The 20,377-nt window shown below is 36.0% G+C and overlaps 1 protein-coding gene across 3 annotated transcripts; it reads left to right on the top strand.

The window, feature by feature from the left end:
* The first annotated feature begins 703 nt into the window (after positions 1-703).
* On the top strand, positions 704-13,989 carry PUB49 (plant U-box 49). Of its 3 annotated transcripts, none has more exons than XM_090010072.1 (11): positions 704-1,010; positions 1,131-1,193; positions 1,288-1,391; positions 3,711-3,802; positions 3,878-3,967; positions 4,053-4,128; positions 4,260-4,633; positions 4,768-5,024; positions 5,131-5,419; positions 13,451-13,555; positions 13,637-13,989. In XM_090010072.1, exons 1-11 carry the CDS (start codon positions 880-882, stop codon positions 13,844-13,846), a joined length of 1,791 nt encoding a protein of 596 aa, XP_089866198.1. In that variant the 5' UTR covers positions 704-879; the 3' UTR covers positions 13,847-13,989. The 3 variants fall into 3 exon arrangements, with proteins under 3 accessions (XP_089866198.1, XP_089866206.1, XP_089866213.1); XM_090010080.1 differs by having other exon boundaries at positions 736-1,010; positions 3,750-3,802; XM_090010087.1 differs by lacking the exon at positions 3,711-3,802 and having other exon boundaries at positions 736-1,010; positions 3,858-3,967.
* The last annotated feature ends 6,388 nt before the right edge of the window (positions 13,990-20,377 follow it).

Here is a 20,377-nt window from a genome sequence, read left to right as displayed (position 1 = left end):
CCATTTGAATCAAATAAGGGCCAATTCGATTTGAATGGGCTCATACTATCTCAAAATAGGGTACAACCGAGAACCCTAAGATCCGACTTCTGATAATGCGACCTGATCATTTTAGCTATTTCATTCGGCCCCAATGTCAGCGAAACTTCATACCCTTTTTTTGTTAAAAGCAAGTTGGGGTTAGACGGACTCCTACCATAACAACGGCCACCCCATGTGGCAGAGGGATTCGATCCTGGGCGTTCAGCTTGACACAGGACCCCACTTACCACATGGGATACCACCTTGGTGGTAGCGATCATACTTGTGACAGGATATGATACCACAACGCTTGCCAAAAGTTAAGTTGGATGTGGATAGTGAGTTCGAGTTTCCATTTAAATGTTTAAATTAAAAAAAAAGCCATAACCAAACTCAAGTTTGTGTTTTCTTTCACGAAATTCAGAATCTCAGTGGCATTGGCTAACCAAACATCAGAAAATAATTGAGTCGTTTGCAAAAGGCAGATGAGTCGTTTTCTCATTTACGTGAGAATCAGAATCACAAAGGTCCTATTGTTATTCCGATTCATATGACTCCATGTGACCCAGCCAACCAAGCTTAGCCCGTCTACCGGAGGCCGGCCCGAGCCCAGACCGTGCCCTAGGCCTTGTCGCGACCCATCTTGATAACATGACCACCTCTTCAAGGCGGCAAGCCGATCGCCTCTTGGACCGTGTTTGGGAAGGAGAAGTTGAGAAGGGAGTCGCGCCCTTCCCCTTCCTCACTTGGCTACCCTCTCAAAGAAGAAGAAGAAGGAGAAGCAGAAGTGATAGTGAAGAGTCGCTGAGGAGGAAGAAGGAGAAGGAGGAGGAGGAGTAATAGAAGAAAAAGAAGAAGATGGGGAAGAAACAGCACAGCAAAGATCGGATGTTCATAACGAAGACGGAGTGGGCGACGGAGTGGGGAGGCGCCAAACCCAAGGACCACGCCAACAGCCTCTTCAAACGCCTCCCCTTCTACTGCTGCTCGTCCGTCCCTTCCTTCTACCCTCTCTCTCTCTCATTTGCTTGTAATGTTCGGGATTTCAGGTTTTCCTTCACGCCCTTTGACAATCCCGTCTCATTTGCTTGTAATGTTGGGGATTTCAGGATCTCCTTCACGCCCTTTGAGAATCCGGTCTGCACCGGCGATGGCAGCGTCTTTGATGTAACGTGGGCTCTCTCTCTCTCTCTCTATGTATGCATGCCGCATACAGGGCTGTGATTGATTTGGGTTATTTTTTCTGTGGCCTCTTTGTTTCTGAAGGAATGTTGTGCCTTACATCAATAAATATGGGAAGCACCCTGTGACAGGGAAGCCGTTAAAGGTGGCAGATCTCATCGATCTCCATTTCCACAAGAACTCCGAAGGTGAATCACCCCCTTCCTCCTTGTCCTTTTTTTCTTTTGTTTTTTAATGTTGGGTCTTTCATGGCAATTCCTTAGTTTCGGCTTTTGGAAGATTGCAATGTTACTTGTTGTTTTGCCGAATTGGGTGTTAGGGTAAGTAATCTTTTTCTTTTTTCTTTTTATTTTTTTGTTGGAGAAAGGAATTATTGCACAGTTTCGATTTTCTTCAAAAATTGTGCCGTGAGGCTAGGTGTAAAGCTTTTTCTAACGTGTTGGACGCCTTGGACTTGAGGCGAAGAACGGTGTAATCGAGTATCATTGGGAGAAGTCATTAATGGAGGTGGTGTAATATGGTCTTCTGAACACACAAAAAGCGGAATTATAAATCAAGTGGAAGAGGCATTCTGAATTAGTAGAAATTTAGAGGAAATGGAATGGGGTCACGTCTTCCTGATTAGCAACCTGTTGAGCATGTTGTAAAGCTCAGCTTTCCACTGTCTTACTCACACAGATGAATTGTAGGTTGCTTATGATGCACACACCAACATGTACCCCTTGCAGAGCTTGACTTTTGGGTCCTATTTTGGGTCACCATCACTAGTCACTACTTGACATTCGTATAGGGATGAATATTCTCAAAACACACATTGGAGCAAATTTTCCCAACTGGAAAGTGGAAAAGCAAAGCAATACAGAACCAAAATTGAAAGTGAGGCCTTTCAAATTTCAAGTGAGAAGCAAGAATCAAGTTGGAAGTGAAACGGGAATCAGATTGGAAGCGATAATAAACTAGAAACAAAATAAGAATGGAGCCGGAAACAAAATTCAAATGGGAAACAAAATTGGAATCAAACTAGAAGTGAAGCAAGATCAATTGGAAACAAACATGAAATTGAATGAAAAGTGAATGTGTTATATTTCTCAAATCATTAAGAACATATGATCCATGTTATCGTGAAATTATGAGAAAATCAAAACCATCATGATTTTAAACATAAAGTTAAAACTAAGGGCACGTTTGCTACACCCTATGATTTTTGGATTTTCTCAGCTTCATGTAATTGCAAATCACAATCACAGCATTTTCTCAAGTTCAGTGAAACATGAGAAAGTGCAAGTTGTGATTGTGATTCTCAACAATGCTTCTCGCTTGAATCCTGTGCAGTGCAAGTTGCTCACAAGGCTGACCTTGTGACCAAAAACCACAGCGTTTGGATTCTCAGCTGTGATCTATGTCACATGGATATGGATGTGGGACCAAGACACAATGTGGATACACTTTGTATGATACGATAATTTTCGAAGACAAGGGGTTACAGCCAACACACACATAGATGTGTGTGTGTAACAATAATTCTAAATCACTATAATTAGGAACATCAAATAATGAAATAAAGTTGAAATTGAAATGTAATGTAATTGATGACAAATTTCAAAAGAAAAATAACTCAAGTAAATACGAATTAAGTAAATAAGATCATAAAAGATAACAAATAAAGTTTTTGTTTGGTGAAACTAAAAAACAAAAGGGCCCATTCCCGGGAATTGTGATTCTAGGGGAAGCACAATTTCCATTTTAAAGGAAACACGATGCCCATTCAGGAGAAGTATGTTTTCCATTATAGGGAAAGCATGATTCCAATTATAAGAAAAGTGTGATTCCTCTGAAAATGCCTCAGTCTCCATTACATTTCAGTAGTGGTGTCCCATGCTTTTTTAAGCATGCTTTCGACCATTATATAGCACTTTTGGTAACTGTGATTTGGAGTAGCTTTGCAAACAATAAGTTAAATGGATTCATATGTTTAAGTGAAACTAATGTATCCAAAATATGTGATAATTAACAGCAATAATGGTAGGACAAGGTCTCCTAAAGTACTGGGCCTTTTTTTTTATGTTTTATTAATAACGATATATCTTTCCCATACAATGAGAAAACATGTTCAAGATAAGTTGTAAAAGGGGATTATTATGGATCATATTTTTGGTGATAGTATTGTTGCAACGACAATGATGATCAAAATGGTAGCATATGTAGTTGATGATGATGATCCATTATGATGATAATGGTGCTTGCTGTTTGTCAGTGGTGGTGTTTCTAATGATGATTATCACATAATGGTAATAACATAAATAAAGAACTGTGTTGTTGTTTATGATTATAGTGTTGATATAATGATGGCTTCAATGCACAATACATGTGCCAGACAATAATTTTAAAAAATCAAATGTACGAGGGAAGCCAAACTGATTGTGCCATGGCTTTCAATGTTATGCCAAGAACCAAAATTAGTTCTAATGCTAGAATACACAGTCTCACCTGACTTTATTGCGCCACAGGAGAGTATCATTGCCCAGTTCTGAACAAAGTTTTTACAGAATTTACGCATATAGTTGCTGTGAAGACAACGGGAAATGTCTTCTCTTATGAGGTAGGTTATTGCTTGTCTTCCTAGTGTGCCTCTGATTAGTTATGTTTGCCTACAGTGTTTGCACTATCTTTTCAGGCAGTACGAGAGCTTAATATCAAATCAAAAAATTGGAAGGAGCTCCTTACAGATGAACCATTCACCAGAGAAGACCTGATAACAATCCAAGTATGAACTGTTGCAGTTTCATGTCTCTGGTTATACACTTATTCTTTATAAACTCATTGCTTGGCCTATTTTCCTTTACTTGTAGAATCCAAATGCTCTTGATGCCAAGGTTCTTGTGGATTTTGATCATGTTAAGAATAGTCTTACTCTTGATGATGAAGGTGAGTTTACCTAATCTCATGGTTCTTTCTTCATCTTCTTCCTTTTTGCTTACCATGATGCTGTTGGTTCCTTGAATTGAACATGCATTTGTCTGGACCATAAAACTAGTCTTATGTGAAAATTTAATCAGAACTAAGGAAAATGCGAGAGGATCCACTTTATAATATAAATGTGACTGGTGATATTAAGCAAATGTTGAAAGAGCTTGGAACTGAGAAGGGAAAGGAAACAGCATTACATGGCGGTGGTGGGAACAAAGCTCGAAGTGAAAGAGCTGCTGCACTTGCAGCGATTTTATCAGCCAGATCGAGTATCAAAGATAACCCAAAATCAAGCTCAAATACAGAACTCAAGGACACCCAATCATATAGTATCGTAGATGCTGCATCTGCTTCAGTACATGGAAGAAGTGCTGGAGCAGCCAAAGCTTCACCAAATGACAAGACTGCTGCGCGTATAGCTTTGCACATGGCTGGTGAACGCGTGCCTGTGAATGCAAAGCTGGTTAGTATTTTGAATACCGATTCCTTCTGAAGTTATTGTGTAATATGCTCTAAATTGGTGATTAAAATGTAGACCCTGTATCATTCTATCCCTTACCTGTTTTTCTTCCATTTTGAAATGCCAAATGCTTTTAGGTAAAAAGCCGTTTTACTACTGGGGCTGCCTCACGATCCTTCACATCTACAAGTTATGATCCAGTCACGAAAAATGAATTTGAATATGTCAAAGTTGAAAAGAACCCTAAAAAGAAGGGCTATGTTCAATTGCTTACGACACATGGGGATTTGAACATTGAGCTGCATTGTGATATAACGCCTCGTGCATGTGAAAACTTTATTACTCTTTGTGAGCGTGGATATTATAATGGGATATCTTTCCATCGAAGTATCCGGTTTGTTTCTGACCTATAGTATTTTTCAAATCCGTTCCCATCCTTTCTCTCTTCTCTGTCTCACCCCATGCTGGATATTGCCATGACCTTTGGAGGCCTTTTGCAGGAATTTCATGATTCAAGGTGGTGACCCAACGGGTACTGGAAAGGGTGGAGAATCTATATGGGGAAAACCTTTCAAGGATGAGCTGAACTCCAAATTGGCTCACTCAGAAAGAGGAATTGTCAGCATGGCAAATAGTGGACCCCATACAAATGGTTCCCAATTTTTCATCTTATACAAGTCTGCTAAGCATCTAAATGGCAAACATACTGTATTTGGTAGAGTTGTAGGTGGGTTAACCACACTTTCTGCGATGGAGAAGGTTCCTGTTGATGATGATGATCGTCCTCTGGTAAGCTGGCTCCTGGATATTTTACTTGCATTTCACTGATGCTTACCTGATTGCATTGTTCTTATTGTGGTGCTCAGGACCCCTATGTGATTATGGAATATCTCTGTATATTGTTTTCTGGTTTTTGTTGCATATTCATCTAAAGTTTCTACAATGGCTATAATTATATTGAGTTTAAAACAGAAATATGTTGGGATGGTAAATAGTATTATTCTCTTTGTGGGAAACCCTACTTCTATGAGGATTTGTTATTCATCAACCACCTTGTGTAATGAAATCAAGCGGAAAGCAAAATCATAATGTGCATAAGCACGAGAACAAGTCCTACAAGGGACAATGCAAATGCCAAAGGCAATCCAAAAGCACTTAACTGCATACAATGGCTACAAAGAGCCTAAATGTGCACAAACACAAGTCCACAAAGGGGCAATACACAAGCCAATCAATGACAAATACAGGAGATCATAAGAGGCACCAAAGAGCATACACAAAAAAACATAAAAAATAATAATCTTTATTGAGATAGAATGCTTAGGAAATCATTAGCTAAAGGAGGGGACAAGAGGTCCCTTATATACGACAAATGGGGTTAAGGGACCTCCCATAGAGTCATTGGTATTAAGTTGTAACTTGTATGTGTGTGTGTGTGTATATATATATATATATATGCTTTGTATGTATTCACATACATATATATGTATACATACATATATATATATATGTATTTATAATGATGTAATAGGTAAATACTCATTAGGGGTATTTTGGTCATTTCAGTCCTTTAATAGTCTGTGCACACTAGGGGCACATTAGTACTTTTACTTTTCTTTTTTTTGCCCTTTTTTGTTTTTATAGGAACTATTTGGTCAAATACCAAAAAGAGCTGTTGGGTTCTTTTTTGGAACAATCCAACAACTATATTTATAGTTGTTGGAACAATCCAACATCTCTATTGAGGCTGCATATGTGTATAAAATATAAATAGGTATAGGGTCTTTGTCCCCTTTTATTCTCTAATGCTCTTCTAAAGCATTCAAACTCATTTTATGAGCTTATTATGAATAAAATATTATTTATTTTTAATCTTGCTTTTGTGCCTTAATGCATGATATTTCCCTTAGTGGCTTTTTGTATTGCTTATGTTGGCCCCTTGTATTGTCCCTTGGTGGACTTATGCGTGTGCACTTTGTGTTTATGTTATTGTAAGCCCTTTGAGGCTCTTGTTTTGTTTTTTTGCATATTTCATTACATGGTATCAGAGCGAGAGATTCTTGATCTTGGTATCTTGTCTAAGTTCGTGCTTAAAAAGAAAATTTTGGATTGATATATGGGTTGGACTCGAGGCTCTCGTATTTTGGTTTGTATCTCTTGTTTAATCTTTAAAAGATATTTATGATATATTTTTCAAAATTTGTTTAAAACATTATGGTTATTTCTTGAGTATGTAAAATGTGTTTTTTTAAATCAATTAGAATTAGAGTTTTTATGAAATATCTTTTAATGAAATATTATTTTAATGGCTTTTTAACTCATAAGTAGTCTATTCTTAAGCTCCTTATGGTAAGTTCTCCATGTTATTATTAATTTTAATACAAAAATATATAATATTATGCTCTCGGGTACGTGTTGATTCAAAGCATATATATTTATTTTGGGTTTCTTAGCATTATTATGATTATTGATGACTTTATACACGTGTCAAAGCATGTTCCTTGAATTCTATGTGGTGCTTTCGTTGAGATGTGCTCCTTAAGAAGTTTTAAATTCTTGTATGTTTTATATCTTGAGTCATCATGATTTTAAGTTTATGGATGTTTTGTATGCTCTCATGAGATTGCTTTATTAGCATATCATCTTCATATTTATCTGTCGCGGGCACATGTCTATGCATGTTTTTATATGCCATTTCAAAATTGTTTTTGGTATTTTGGGTTGAAAAATTAGACGTGTTCTCAAATTAAATTGAAATTAACGTTTTTTTCTTAAAATCTCCTTTTAAGTGAGTTGTGTTTTATTGGCTCTTGCGTAAGCATGTTAATTCAAAATATATTTTGGGTATGTTAGTATCTTATGTGAAATCATGGTGTTCCTATTACATATCTTATGTGATCCTTCATAGCTTTTGTATAGGATATGTGCCTTTAAAGTTATTAGATTATTGCATATAGATGAATTTTGATATCTTTGTGAGTATCCATGATTAGTTGTACTTGTGTATATTCTTAGTTTTCTATATAGTTTTTTGAGAATCTCTATATGTGTTTTGGCCCTTTTTAATGTTATATGACATTGTTGTCTCATAATGACTCTTGGTTTTTAATCCTGATTACAATATTTCTCTATGTAGCTTGCTTATATTGGTCATGCTCATTGTTATTGATGTGATCTTGATTGCCTTTGCTTACACAAGGTTTATGAAAAATTATCAATTGACATCTTGTTTGCATATGATTACTCTATATTCCATCTTCCTTTATTGGTTTTGATTTGAAACTTTGTTTCTCAAATCGGTTCTTTTATATGAACTTTTTGGAAATTGATTTTCGTAAGCCCATATAGCCTTTTTATGGCATTTGGTTTGTCCATCACATAATTTTATATGATGCATCATTTATTTTTGGCCTTGTCGTTATTGGGTAAAGGTTAGCCGTTGAGGTGAGTTATTTGTGCACCTTATGTCATCTTATCAGTTTAGATTTCCAAGGGTTATGATTGACGTGTTGTCACTTATCTTGGGTCTGATTGATAGTTGATTGGCCTTTGGATTCATGTTGGCTTTGTTTGAACCAGAGATGTTTGTTGGGGTGAGTCTTGTGCACTTCATTTTTTGTCAGTTTAGATTGTTGGCTTTTAGTTTGGTTCTAACTAATGGCTGTTTGATCTTTGGTTATATGAGTGTGTTGTATCACTTATTTGTTTATTTGACCATTATTATTATTGTGGCGGATGCTTATAATTATGTTTATCTGTGATGGCTATTTATTTTTGAAACCATAGTATTTCGAAAGATTGTTAAAATTGATATTCCCATTCTTCTTGGTGTCATTAATTTGCTTTCATTATAATCTCTCTGACCTCATGTGTTTTATCCTATTATGTCTCCTATTTAAGTGTTGTTATATGTAGACAAGAGATCTTGCTTTTCAATGTAGTGAGTTATGTGTTGGTTATTCACACTTTTTTTGTGTTTGTTTAGCCCATAAATGACATTGTGATTGTGCTCTTGTTCTAGTAGCTGATACACTTAAATTTTGAGTGTCATGTGGAAAATAAATGTTTTTCAATGTGGTAAGTTATGTGTACCCATTGGTAATTCACATTTTTTGTGCATTTGTTTAGCCCATAAGTGGCATTGTGATTGTGTTCTTGTTATAGTAGCTGATACACTTGAATTTTGAGGTTTGAAGGTCTAGTGAAGTGATTGCTTATGGTGGTCAAAGTATTGTTGAGATTTGCAAATATCATTCCTTTTATTAGGTGAGATTTTTTAAAGAATTCCCCCGTGAACTTTTTAAACTTTTTCTACATGTTTTTCCTTGCATGGAAAAATATTTATTGATAAAATTTTATACATATTATTTGCATTTCATTGATAACACACACACACACACACACACACACACACACATATATATATATATATATATATTAAGATTGTTGTTTGGTCCTTTGTGCTTAAACCCATTCTAGGTTGCGTAAGTGAATCTTAATGGGTTGTGATTTAACAGATTGCTCTCATTCATTATTATGTGTATTAAATATGCTTTAATTACATGTTGGATGCGTCTCATATTTATTATCTTGTTCATATTGTTATATGCATAAATATTAATTAACTCACATTTTCTTGAGAGTTTTTTAAATTTTTATATTTTATATGCATGCCATCGTGCTTGGTTAGTATAATTGATGATTTGATTTGAAGAACTTCTCTAAAATCCTTGGAATATTATTTATGCATGATTGTTTATCTCTTCTTGATGATTTATATGTCCTTTAGTGATCAAATTCTCTTATGAGTTATGATCAATATTTATGTTTTCTTGAAAAATATGTTGATTTTGAGTTTATTTTTGTCTAAGAAAATTTATCTTTGAGGTATGTTCCTCTTACCTAGTGTATCTTGTTTGAATTGTTACTAATGTTTCTAAAAATCTTAAAATTATTTTCTACTTTGTTTGAAAATTCTACTTGTGTGTTATTCTTGTTCAAATTATTCATAATAGTTTTGAAACTATAGAACTATTTGGTTATTAAATCTTCTTTTGTGTAGTTGAAACCTTTGTTTTGTTCTCTCTACGTATTCTTAAAAATGTTACAGATTTAGAAAAATATATCTTTGATGCATCATATCATGAAGATGAAGATAGTCGATGAAGGCATTTGGGGACGATTACCAATGAAGATATTTGAAGACTTGTATTTGCAAAATTCTCTGATGCGTCTTTCAATGAAGACATTTGAAGACTTAAATCTTTTCCGTTGATTCTTTTTGTATTTTTAATCTTTCGGTGATTACATCGTAAGTTTGAGGGAGAGTGTTATGTTGTATATATATATATATATACTTTGTATGTATTCTCTCACACACACACACACACATATATATATATATATATATATATATATATATATATATATATATATATATATATATATATATATATATATATATAATGGTGTAATAGGTAAATACCTATTAAGGGTATTTTGGTCATTTTAGACTTTCTAAGTCTTTCTAATAGGCTTAGCACATTAGGAGCACATTAGTATTTTATTATTTTCTTTTTGTCCTTTTTTTTTTGTTTTTATAGGGACTATTTGGTAAAATATTCTTTTTTGGAACAATATAACAACTATATTTATTGCAGTTGGAACAATCCAACATCTCTATTGAGACTGCCTATGTGTATAAATAGTCATAGGGGCTTTGTTTCCCTTTATTCTCTAATGCTCGTCAAAATCATTCTAACTCATTTTATGAGTATATTATGAATAAAATGTTATTTATTTTTAATCTTGCTTTTGTGCCTTAATGCATGTTTGTATTGCCTATGTTGGCTCCTCGTATTGTCCCTTGGTGGACTTGTTCTTGTGCACACTAATCCCTTTGAGGCTCTTGTTTTGTTTTTCCACATATTTCATTATGTTGGGGAGCTCCCATAGAGTCGTTGGGAGTATAGTCGTTGGGATGCTTCCCAACGACTCTATGGACAAAGCTATAGTGAAAAGACCAAAACAAGAAAAATAAATAAAAAACAAAAATCTGTCCATAGAGGACAAAACCTATTACAAGAAGAAAAAACCATAATGCCCCTAGAGGGCATTACCTATTACAATCTATGTAGTCAAAAGTGCTAGGAAGTGCCTAGTCGGTGGACCCCTGAAAAGACTAGTCAGACTAGTCGGTACCTTAACTAAAAAAATAAAAAACATAAAAAATATGCAAATGAACCACTAAAATTAGTAACAAATATGTGTGCAACATAAAATCAATCACCAATAAGTAAAAGATAAAAAAATATGTCGAACATTACAAAACCTGCCCAAGTATTAAAACAATTGAATAAGTAAAGCAAACAACTATCGACAAATACCAAATAATTTAAAAAAAAAACTAAATTCTAAAAATAAAGTGCTAAAACTAACAAAGAAACCAACATAAAATTAATTAGCAACAAATTCACGAAGCATAATATAATGTTATCGTCAAGCATAGTAAACATGTTATATTACAAAAGCTGCCCAAATATTATTAAGACCAACAACAAAGATGTATCAAACATAAAATTAATCAACAAATGCACAAGGTACAAAATACCTATATCGTGAAACATAGCTGGATAGTAAACCTGTTATATTGCAAAACCTGCCCAAAACTTAAAAGGAATTGAATAAACAAGCAAACAATTGCTAATATCAACACAAGCTATGCAATTTAAACATAATCTGAATTCTTAAAATAAAGTTAATCAACAAATGCTTAAGTATAAGATATCGCTATCATCAAGTATAGTAAACCTGTTATATTATAAAATCAACCCAAATAATAAGAACAAAATAGTCAAATCCACCAAAATAGGCAATACAACTTTAAGGGGGAGAGAGAAAGAAGAGATGAAGAAGAAGAGAAGGTGAAGGAAGGGGGAGAGACGAAGAGGCTGGGAAAGAGGGAGTGAGACAGAGAAGAAGAAGAAAAAGAGGGATGGGGAGAGAAAAAGAGAGACACGAAAAAAGGGAAGAAGAAGAAGCGGCGGATGAAGGAGGAGAAGGAGAAGATGAGCCAAGGAGAGGGACTGACAGAGGAGAAGAAAAAGAAGCGGCAGCGAAAAGGAAGGGGGGGAAAGAGGAGGAGGAGGAAGAAGAAGCGGCAGAGGAAAGGGGAGAGAGAAAGAGAGACATACAAAGAGGAGAAGAAGATGAAGAAGAAAAGGCAGAGAAAGGGGGAGAGAAGAAGAAGAGGCAAAGGAAGAAGGAGAGAGAAAGAGAGACAGGGAGAGAGGAGAAGAAGAAGAGGCGGAGGAAGAGGGAGGGAAGAAGAGACAGAGAAAGGGAGACATGAAGAGAAGAAGAAGAAGAGGTGGAGGAAGGGGGAGAGAAGAAGAAGAAGCACGATGACAGAGGGCAACGATAGAGAGCGGTCTAGGGCATCGAACTATCTACGAGAGTGAGCGAGAGAGAAGAGAGAAAAAGAGAGTAAGAGAGAGGGAAAAAAGGTTTTATAACCCTCCCTTCCCCCTCTCGTCTTTTCATACTAAAAAAAATAACTTTCTTGCCCTCATGCATTGACTAGGCACTTAGTCGGAAAAATGGTCCCTGTTTTTGGGAACCAAGGAATTTGGATGATTCCTAGTTTCCCTACCGACTAGCCCAACTAGGTGCTTAGTCGGCGCTTTTGACTACATAGATTACAATACCAAAAAAGTGTATTATATATTCATGTAGATGTATATATATAAATTTCTATACATAAGATGAAATTACACACACACACACACACACACACACATATATATATATATATATATATATATATATATATATATATATATATATATATATATATTAACACCCTCCCTCAAACTGACAGTGAGATTACCGAAAGTTTGAAAATACAGAAAAAAATAAAGGGAAGGATCCAAGTCTTCATTGATAATCTCCACCAAATGCTTTCATTGGCTATCTCCATCTTCATGATGCGATCCATAAAAAACAAAACTTCTTTTTCAACCCATTATCATCTTTAAGAACATGTAGAGAGAAAAAAAACACAGATTTCAACTACATAAAGGAAGATATCATAACTAAATAGTTATTGAAAGAAAAAGTTTTAACCCAATAGTTAAAAAATAATTATAGGATACATGTATATAGTTACAAAACAAAAATATTTTGAACAAGAATAACTCAAATTAATTCATATATATATATATAGGATGGTTAAGTTCCCCAACAAAACATAGAGGTACTATAAACTAAATAATTTGATTCAGATATGCACCTTAAGCAATATTTTTTAAGATATTAGAAACATTAGCTACACTTCAAGCAAGGTACAATAGCCATTAAGATAAACACAAGGGATATACTTCAAAAACAATTTTAAGAATTGAAGAGTCATTATCATTGTGAAGTTTGGCTTCAAATAGTTCCACATTATTGAGTTTATCACCCCGATGGGACACATGATTGCAGTTTCCAATGTATGCCATCAGTAGTTTGTTTCTTTCTTGAATGTTTCATCATGGATTTTGTGAACTGTATCCTGAATAATTATATGCACATTTATTTTCCTTCTCTCAAACACACACACACACACACAATCACACTACTTTTGGTCTTTACGTTTTGTATCTTCATGTTTCTGGATTCTGTAGTTATTTGGTTTGGGAGGTTTTTCTTGGCATGAGATATTTTATGGTTTGTGTAAGTGAGTTTATACCCTTGTAGTTTGTTTCTAACGTGTCAAACTTTCTTTTCCATGATTTATCTGTCATTTTGTGGATGACATGTTTGATGATGTTTCTTCAGGAGGTGATAAAAATATTAAGTATTACTGTGTTTGTCAACCCTTACACTGAACCAGATGAAGATGAAGAGAAGCAAATTGTTGAGGAAGTTGCTAATGAAGAAAATGTGAGCTTTAGTTGCTAAAATTCCACACTTGAATGTTTATGCTTGCTGATAATATTCACTTGGGTCATTTTGCATTTGCAGGATAAAGTCGGTTCATGGTATAGCAATCCCAGAACAAGTGTAGCAGAACCCTCTGTTTCAGGCAAAGGGGTAGGAAAGTATTTAAAAGCTCGGATTGCCAAAACAGAGGCTGCCATTGATGATGATTTATCAGAGAATGGCTCAAACAAGAAACGGAAAGTAGGTTCTTCAGCTTCAGCAATGGAATTTAAGGATTTTTCTGCTTGGTAACTGCTAAGTGTTCTGGTATTGTAACATAGCTCCCATTCTGGGTGCAACATAATGCTAGGTTTCATGTGAGAGTGTAGCAGTCATTATTGCAAGAGAAATTAAATGCTAAGAAATTTAGAGTGCAAGTATGTTTGATTTTGTTTTATATTGAGCAAGGTGCCAGTCAAAATTTACACTCTTGGAATTAAAATTAATGACCTCAGTTATGGATTCTGAGAAACTATTAGTCTATTACTAGGGCTTATTCACTATTGGGCTTAGAAGACTTGTTCTGGACTTACTAGCTGACTTGGCCAAATTAGACACATACATTTCTATATGAATGGCGTACACAGGGGCATGAGTATCTCACAATAAGATCTTTCAGAGACCTAATAGTCAAAGAACCACCAACTGCAGAGCTGTTGCAGATACTGGTTACCGTCTTTGATGGCATCCATTTAAGCCTAAAAGGAACTGTCATTTTCCTCTGTTCTTCTATACTCTTTCTTCCTCAAGTTCCTCTTCTAAATCAAAATTTTGGTCTGGAATATGGCAAGCAAGTTTATTGCAGTCATGAAGCTCGGCAGACATCTGCTAACTTCTCTCGTGATTGTAATGTCTTCTGCAACAAAATAATACACAATTCTGTATAACGTCTAGTTTCTGACTCTTCCCTTTGTCAGAGCTCTTCCGTATTGTATTTCTGAAGTTTGGGACAGTATGATTGGTTTGTTCACTCAAAAAGTGTCGTTCAATCCTTTAGTTTGATAATTCCTGTAATGTAGTAATTGAATCATGATTATTGCAATCAATGGGCTTATATGCGTTTCCAAGCAGCAACAGTGAAAGTAAATCCTAAGGAACACTGGGAAATATCATATCCTGCTGCACTGTAGAATTAATTCTTTAGAGTCCAACGGGGTCTCTGCTTGTTTGGTAGGCGCAGCTAGTGCACATCACCTTGTGTTGAGACGTTGCAAGTTTGAATCTCAATGGTATCTTTGTATAACTGGTAGGGGTCTACCTAACCCCAGCTTGCCTTCAAAAAAAAAAAAACTCTTTCGGGTGCCTATTTGAATATTAATGCAACTAAAGTTGTGAACATCCTGACTAACATGGCTTTATTGTTGGTGGTCTTGGTCTTTCTTTCTTTTACTCATTTATCTGGTAAGTGTATGGGGACGGGACCCTTCAGTGGTGGGTGTTCTTTTAGAACCTATTTATAATTTTACAAAATAAACAAATATTGATATGGATGCCAAACTACAACCAATGCCAGGTCATAAACCATAGCTATGACACCAAGATAGCTCAACGTGCATCCCAATTTTTGAATTTTGAGTTCATTGCCTTTGGCTTCTTAACCTGGCCTAAGGGATGAGCAGGGATCCAGACGGCGGTTATGTGCCATGGCTAAGTGCCATAGCCAATCACATGATGGCATTTCATGTGGGGCCTGCACACTGTAACTGTGGGCCCCATGCAATGCTGTCATGTGATTGGCTATGGCACTTAACCATGTCACTTAACCACTCCTTTGATCTCAACTCCTAAGGGATGCCCAGCTGCAACAATCTTCGAGTAACCAAACTCTGGTGGCATGGCTGCCCGCCCCTGCGCGCACACACACACACACACACACCAGCTGGTCAAGCTATTATGAATTATGAATGCATTGGAGGTTTTAACCCACAAAAAGCATTTCTCATCATCCATCCAGGTCTTCCTACACGACATATTTTGCCCAATGCCAGCCCTGGACCACAGTTGGTGATGCAGAATAATTCAGTTTCTAAGACTTGTCTTTTACTGTAATTGATTCTGTTCCTCGATAAAGAAATAAAAGAACAAAAGAAATCCAGCTTGAAACTAGACCACTATTCACTAATTTGGCTTTGACTCATCGAGGTCATCACTCTGGTTGGTGGCACCTGTCTCCTGGTCGCCATCCTGACCAACTTTATCAAAGAGTGGTTGACAATGGAATTGAATAATGTCATCTCAATCAGAAAAATATAAAGTTTGAGAAAACTGTTGGAAACAGTGGTTGGCAAATGAATTGATCAATCTCATCTGTTTACTAAAAAAAGAGTATTATATCATATATATAAATGAGAAGACAACCAACTCTGTATGTGTGTTGCACTTGTATGTGCTTTCTTGTTAATCCTTGAAACCGTTTTGTGTGGCAAAGTATTCTCACCTTAGCTGTTAAAAGCTGCTGTTCTACAGCAAAAAACTCTGACATGAAAGCCTACCATAGATAGGGATTATAAGTTATATGTGATGAGTTACTGCTAAGAGTTTTTTTTGGAAGAGAGAGAGAGAGAGAGAGAGAGAGAGAGAGAGCTAAGAGTTGCCACATCATAAGCACATAAATGGTGGTTCGATCACCACCCATCACAGCAACCGATGGGCTTGGAGTGATGATGTCAAGTATGGATTTGGGCAAGAGTCCTCGAGGCAACGTCCAAACATAAATACGTAAAAATTCTTGTTACCGAGAAATAGTTGCATGTAGGGCTGATAAATGTGCTGAGCTTGAGGTGTTCAAGCTTCGCTTGTCTTTGTGGTAAGCTAAGTCGAGCTAAACGACCAGGGAAAGAGCTGGCTTGTTTACAAAAAGGGATAGTATCTCGAAGTTGCAAGTAATATGATTTGAACTCTAGACCTTTTGAACGAACCTTGAGATGGCTTAGTTGCAAAAAATACATTGTTTCAAAGCTAAAAAATGGTAGAGTTTGAACTTCAACCTTATTGCTTGCAAACAAAATACTAACTCTGTGATGTGAAATACATTTAGAATATATTAATTACTACTTAACAGACCTACATGAGCCAATCCAAGCCAAACATCTATTCTTCCTATTTAGCTTGTCAACCCAGCCCATTTTATGAGTTTGAGCGAGCTATTTATAACTCGAGCACGAGCAGAGCCTCCCAACCCTAATGCAAACATGTCAAATGTTTGCTTGATGTGTGAAAATGACCGATCTATCAAGCTCTCTCAGCTTCCCCTAAAGATGGATATTTTCAGCCTTGCCATCATTTCCATTTTATAAATGATTCCCATACTGGAGACTTCGAGGGTTAAAAGGCCAAGAACTTTTCTCCAAGCAATGGTAGGGAGTGTTTGCGTTTCCATTTTTGCGACCCGACATAATCCATACCTGATCTCGGACTCAACTATCTGTTATTTGGATGGGTTTGGTGCACCCTGATAGGTTGGATATCCAAACCAGTTGATAGCCAGGCAGTGATAAAAAAAGAAGTGTGATACATACGTGGAAAAGCGAAGCTTCATTCTAAGTGTGCATGACCATTTTGTTAAACTTAATAAGCTTCTTAATTATCTCTGTCAAAGTGTCATGTATTTACTGCATCATGTATGTCTAATTTTTCAAGTTGAATACTCAACTGAATAAAGAACTTGAAATGAAGTCTTTTTTTTTTCACTGGCCAGAACACTTCATTCAGTGAGGTCATTGGTGTAAAAACCTAAAGTCCCCCTTGTCCACTAAGGAGTACACCCAGCTTTGACCTTTGGGCAAACAACTCACACACATGGATTTTGAATACATGACCTCCCTTCAACTTGGTGACTTTCATGACTCACTACCAAATGAGCAGAGCCCTTGTGGGCAAATGAAAAGTTTAATAACGAAGGTTTTGGATGCAGAAATCTATTCAATTAAGAAAAATTCAATATTGACCCCTAAAATAATTATTGATAGGGTGCTTACACAATTTAAAATGTAAAATGCAGTCAGTGAGTGTTCTTAATGCTCATTTTAATAGCATCAAATCTTATGGAGAGTAGAGTATAATATCACATGTTCCTCTTTTTGCATAATATATTGAGATCTTTTTAGTGGATCTTCTTAAAATAGTCATGGATGGCAGGCTCTTGGGGTGGTTGGATGTGGTAGAGTTGGAAAGATGATGATGGTGGGACCAGTAATCTGGTAGAGACAAAGAGGCGTGGAGGTAGTCCTAGGGAGAGAAAAAATATTGGCACCTGTCAAAAAAATGACGAAAACCCTGTATCTGTTTGGTAGCATAGAAAACTAGGAATTTCTCATGAAAATGAAACCTATTCCATTGGAAAGAGGCATCTCGGACCTGATCCATTTCCATTGTTTGCCTTGTGGTAGAGTGGTAGGGGTAGCCTGAGTTTAGCAACCTAAATTGACTGCTCATTGGCTTCTCCTTAGTTAGGTCCTTGTAAAGCTGACAAAGGAATGTGGAGTGACAGCACCCATATGTTGTATAAAATATAATACATGGTTTGTATGCACCTACCCCAATTGCTCCAAGGTTGAACCCTACAGATCCACCTTTACCTACACCGTGCCTAAAGACCACTCCCCCATCTCACTACCCCTGCCAAGACCATCACTACTGTTACTAGTGTTGATTATATCCTCTTCTTTCTGCAGCCATCATCCAACAGAGGTAACTAAGATCTAACGATATACACCAACAGAGGTAACTAAGAGACTCACAACGAACCTATCACAAGTCCCAAGTGCATAAGAATTTTTGGTATTCTTAGAATGTAAACTATATTTGGCTTCAAAAGTTTTTTTTTTAATAAGCAGGGATGTTGATGAATCGGATTTTATCTGATATTCGACTGAATTCGATTACATTTGGTAAGCCAAAACCATATAAGAATATAATCCAAAGCGGATATGGTTTTAATTTTTTTGCTACTGAATCTAACAAATATTCGAATTTGATGGATAATCCAATCTGTTCACATGTTAAAAAAGTGGATCTAGTGTTAGCTTTTCACTATCCCAATCTGAATCTGTTTAGCCAACATCTAATTAGTTGAATATGGTATTGGTCACATAATCGTTTACGTTCCTAATGACAAGGAACCTTCCTAAGGACAGGACTTAGGTAGCTTGATAGGCCTGCCTTCCTACCAAGTAAACCCTAGGTCCACAGACCTCCATGCCTTAAGGTGAGTCGGTGACTGACAAGTAACAAGGTAAAGCAGTGGGATATTTTGCTTCAAAAGTTAAAATGGGTTTTGAGAATTTTTTAGCTTGAACAGCCAAACATGCCAAAATAGCTCAATGCAATAAATAAATAAATAAAGTTTTGATATACATTCTACATGGGCAAGAATTCACTTTGCCCATAAGAGCGACACCTTCTTGGCTAGGGGTTACCATGGTTTGTCACCCAACAAGGGATAAACATGGTTTGAAATTGACGGGAGCATCCTTTGCCTTAAAGTCAGAGTTGAGTATACTCCCAATGGGTAGAGAGAGACCTCCAAGGACTTATTATCGTAATGTGTAGTTATTGATGGAGGGTTAGGTTGATTGTAGCTTAAATGAGTTTCTATTGAATTAAAACTTACCTTATTATATAAAGAAGTTTCCTTTGGACTCTTGTTTGGAATCTCATATGATATGAGAAATATGAATCATACGAGATTCCTTGATGGATAAAGACTTTACTTTTAGGAATTATAAATAGAAGGTATGCTCTTTTTTGAAAAAATGGAGGGGTACTTTTTGGCTTAAGAGAGAGAGAGAGAGAGAGAAAAGAAAGGATGTGACTGCTTTAAGTGGTTTTGCTCTGTTAGGTGGTTGTCTGATGCTAAGAGCTTCTCTTGGATTTTTGAGAAAAGTGTGAGAGAATGTGACAACTTCTTCTTGATGAGTGAGATAAAATTTTGGGTTGCACGCATCGATTATCTTGATGGGTTTGATGGATTAAATGAAATGTGTAGTTGTTGTCGTTTGTGATTTTATTTATTCTTTCTTGAATCAGTGATTGATTATATTAATAAAGGCTCCCGTCACTCTCCCTGTGAATGTAGGCGGTTTTGATGAACCATGTAAAATTTCTTCATCTTGTGATTATTTGTTTTTTTGTTAATTTTATTGTGATTGTTAGTGTTTTCTAATTATATCAATATCAAATCTGACCCAGTGTGATCCTGAGCATGAGCTCCAAAATCACAAGTGGTATCAAAGTTATATGTGGCTTCAAGGTGATGAATATTAAGTTTGAGGTGAAGAAATTTAATAATAAAGAAAACCTCGCATTGTGACAAAGAAGAGTTAAAGATCTATTGATTCAACATGGTATTTAAAGACAATAAAAACAAATAAAATTTTGTTGCATGTGGAGCAAAAAATTGAAAAGAAATGAAGGGGTGATGATTTTTCACCAAGATCTTCTCAGATTCACCAAGATCTTCTCAGAATAAGGTTATTCAATTTCAGAGAAAGATTGAGCAATATGCACAGGATGATAATGTGATAACATATGTTTTGTCAATTGAATACATATGTTCGTGCATGAAAACATGGCTTCTACAGGTGAAAAAGGCAAAACAGTGAAGATTGCAGAGTTCAGGGTTGACCTGAACTTAGTCCCTTTTATGAGCTAGATTACTCAAGCCCTAAAAAGAGAAGGTGTTTAAAGAGAGTTGGTTGGAGAGCATTCAAACTAAGGTCAAGATTGTTGATTGTGACTTGAATGAATTTTTATTGGACTATGACTCACTTTGCCACATAAAAA

This window comes from Nuphar pumila, chromosome 1, assembly GCF_984573655.1.
Source record: "Nuphar pumila chromosome 1, dmNupPumi1.hap1.1, whole genome shotgun sequence".
Taxonomy (NCBI): Eukaryota; Viridiplantae; Streptophyta; class Magnoliopsida; order Nymphaeales; family Nymphaeaceae; genus Nuphar; species Nuphar pumila.
The sequence above is the reverse complement of the archived record's forward strand: the minus strand, read 5'-3'. Positions and strand labels throughout refer to the sequence as shown.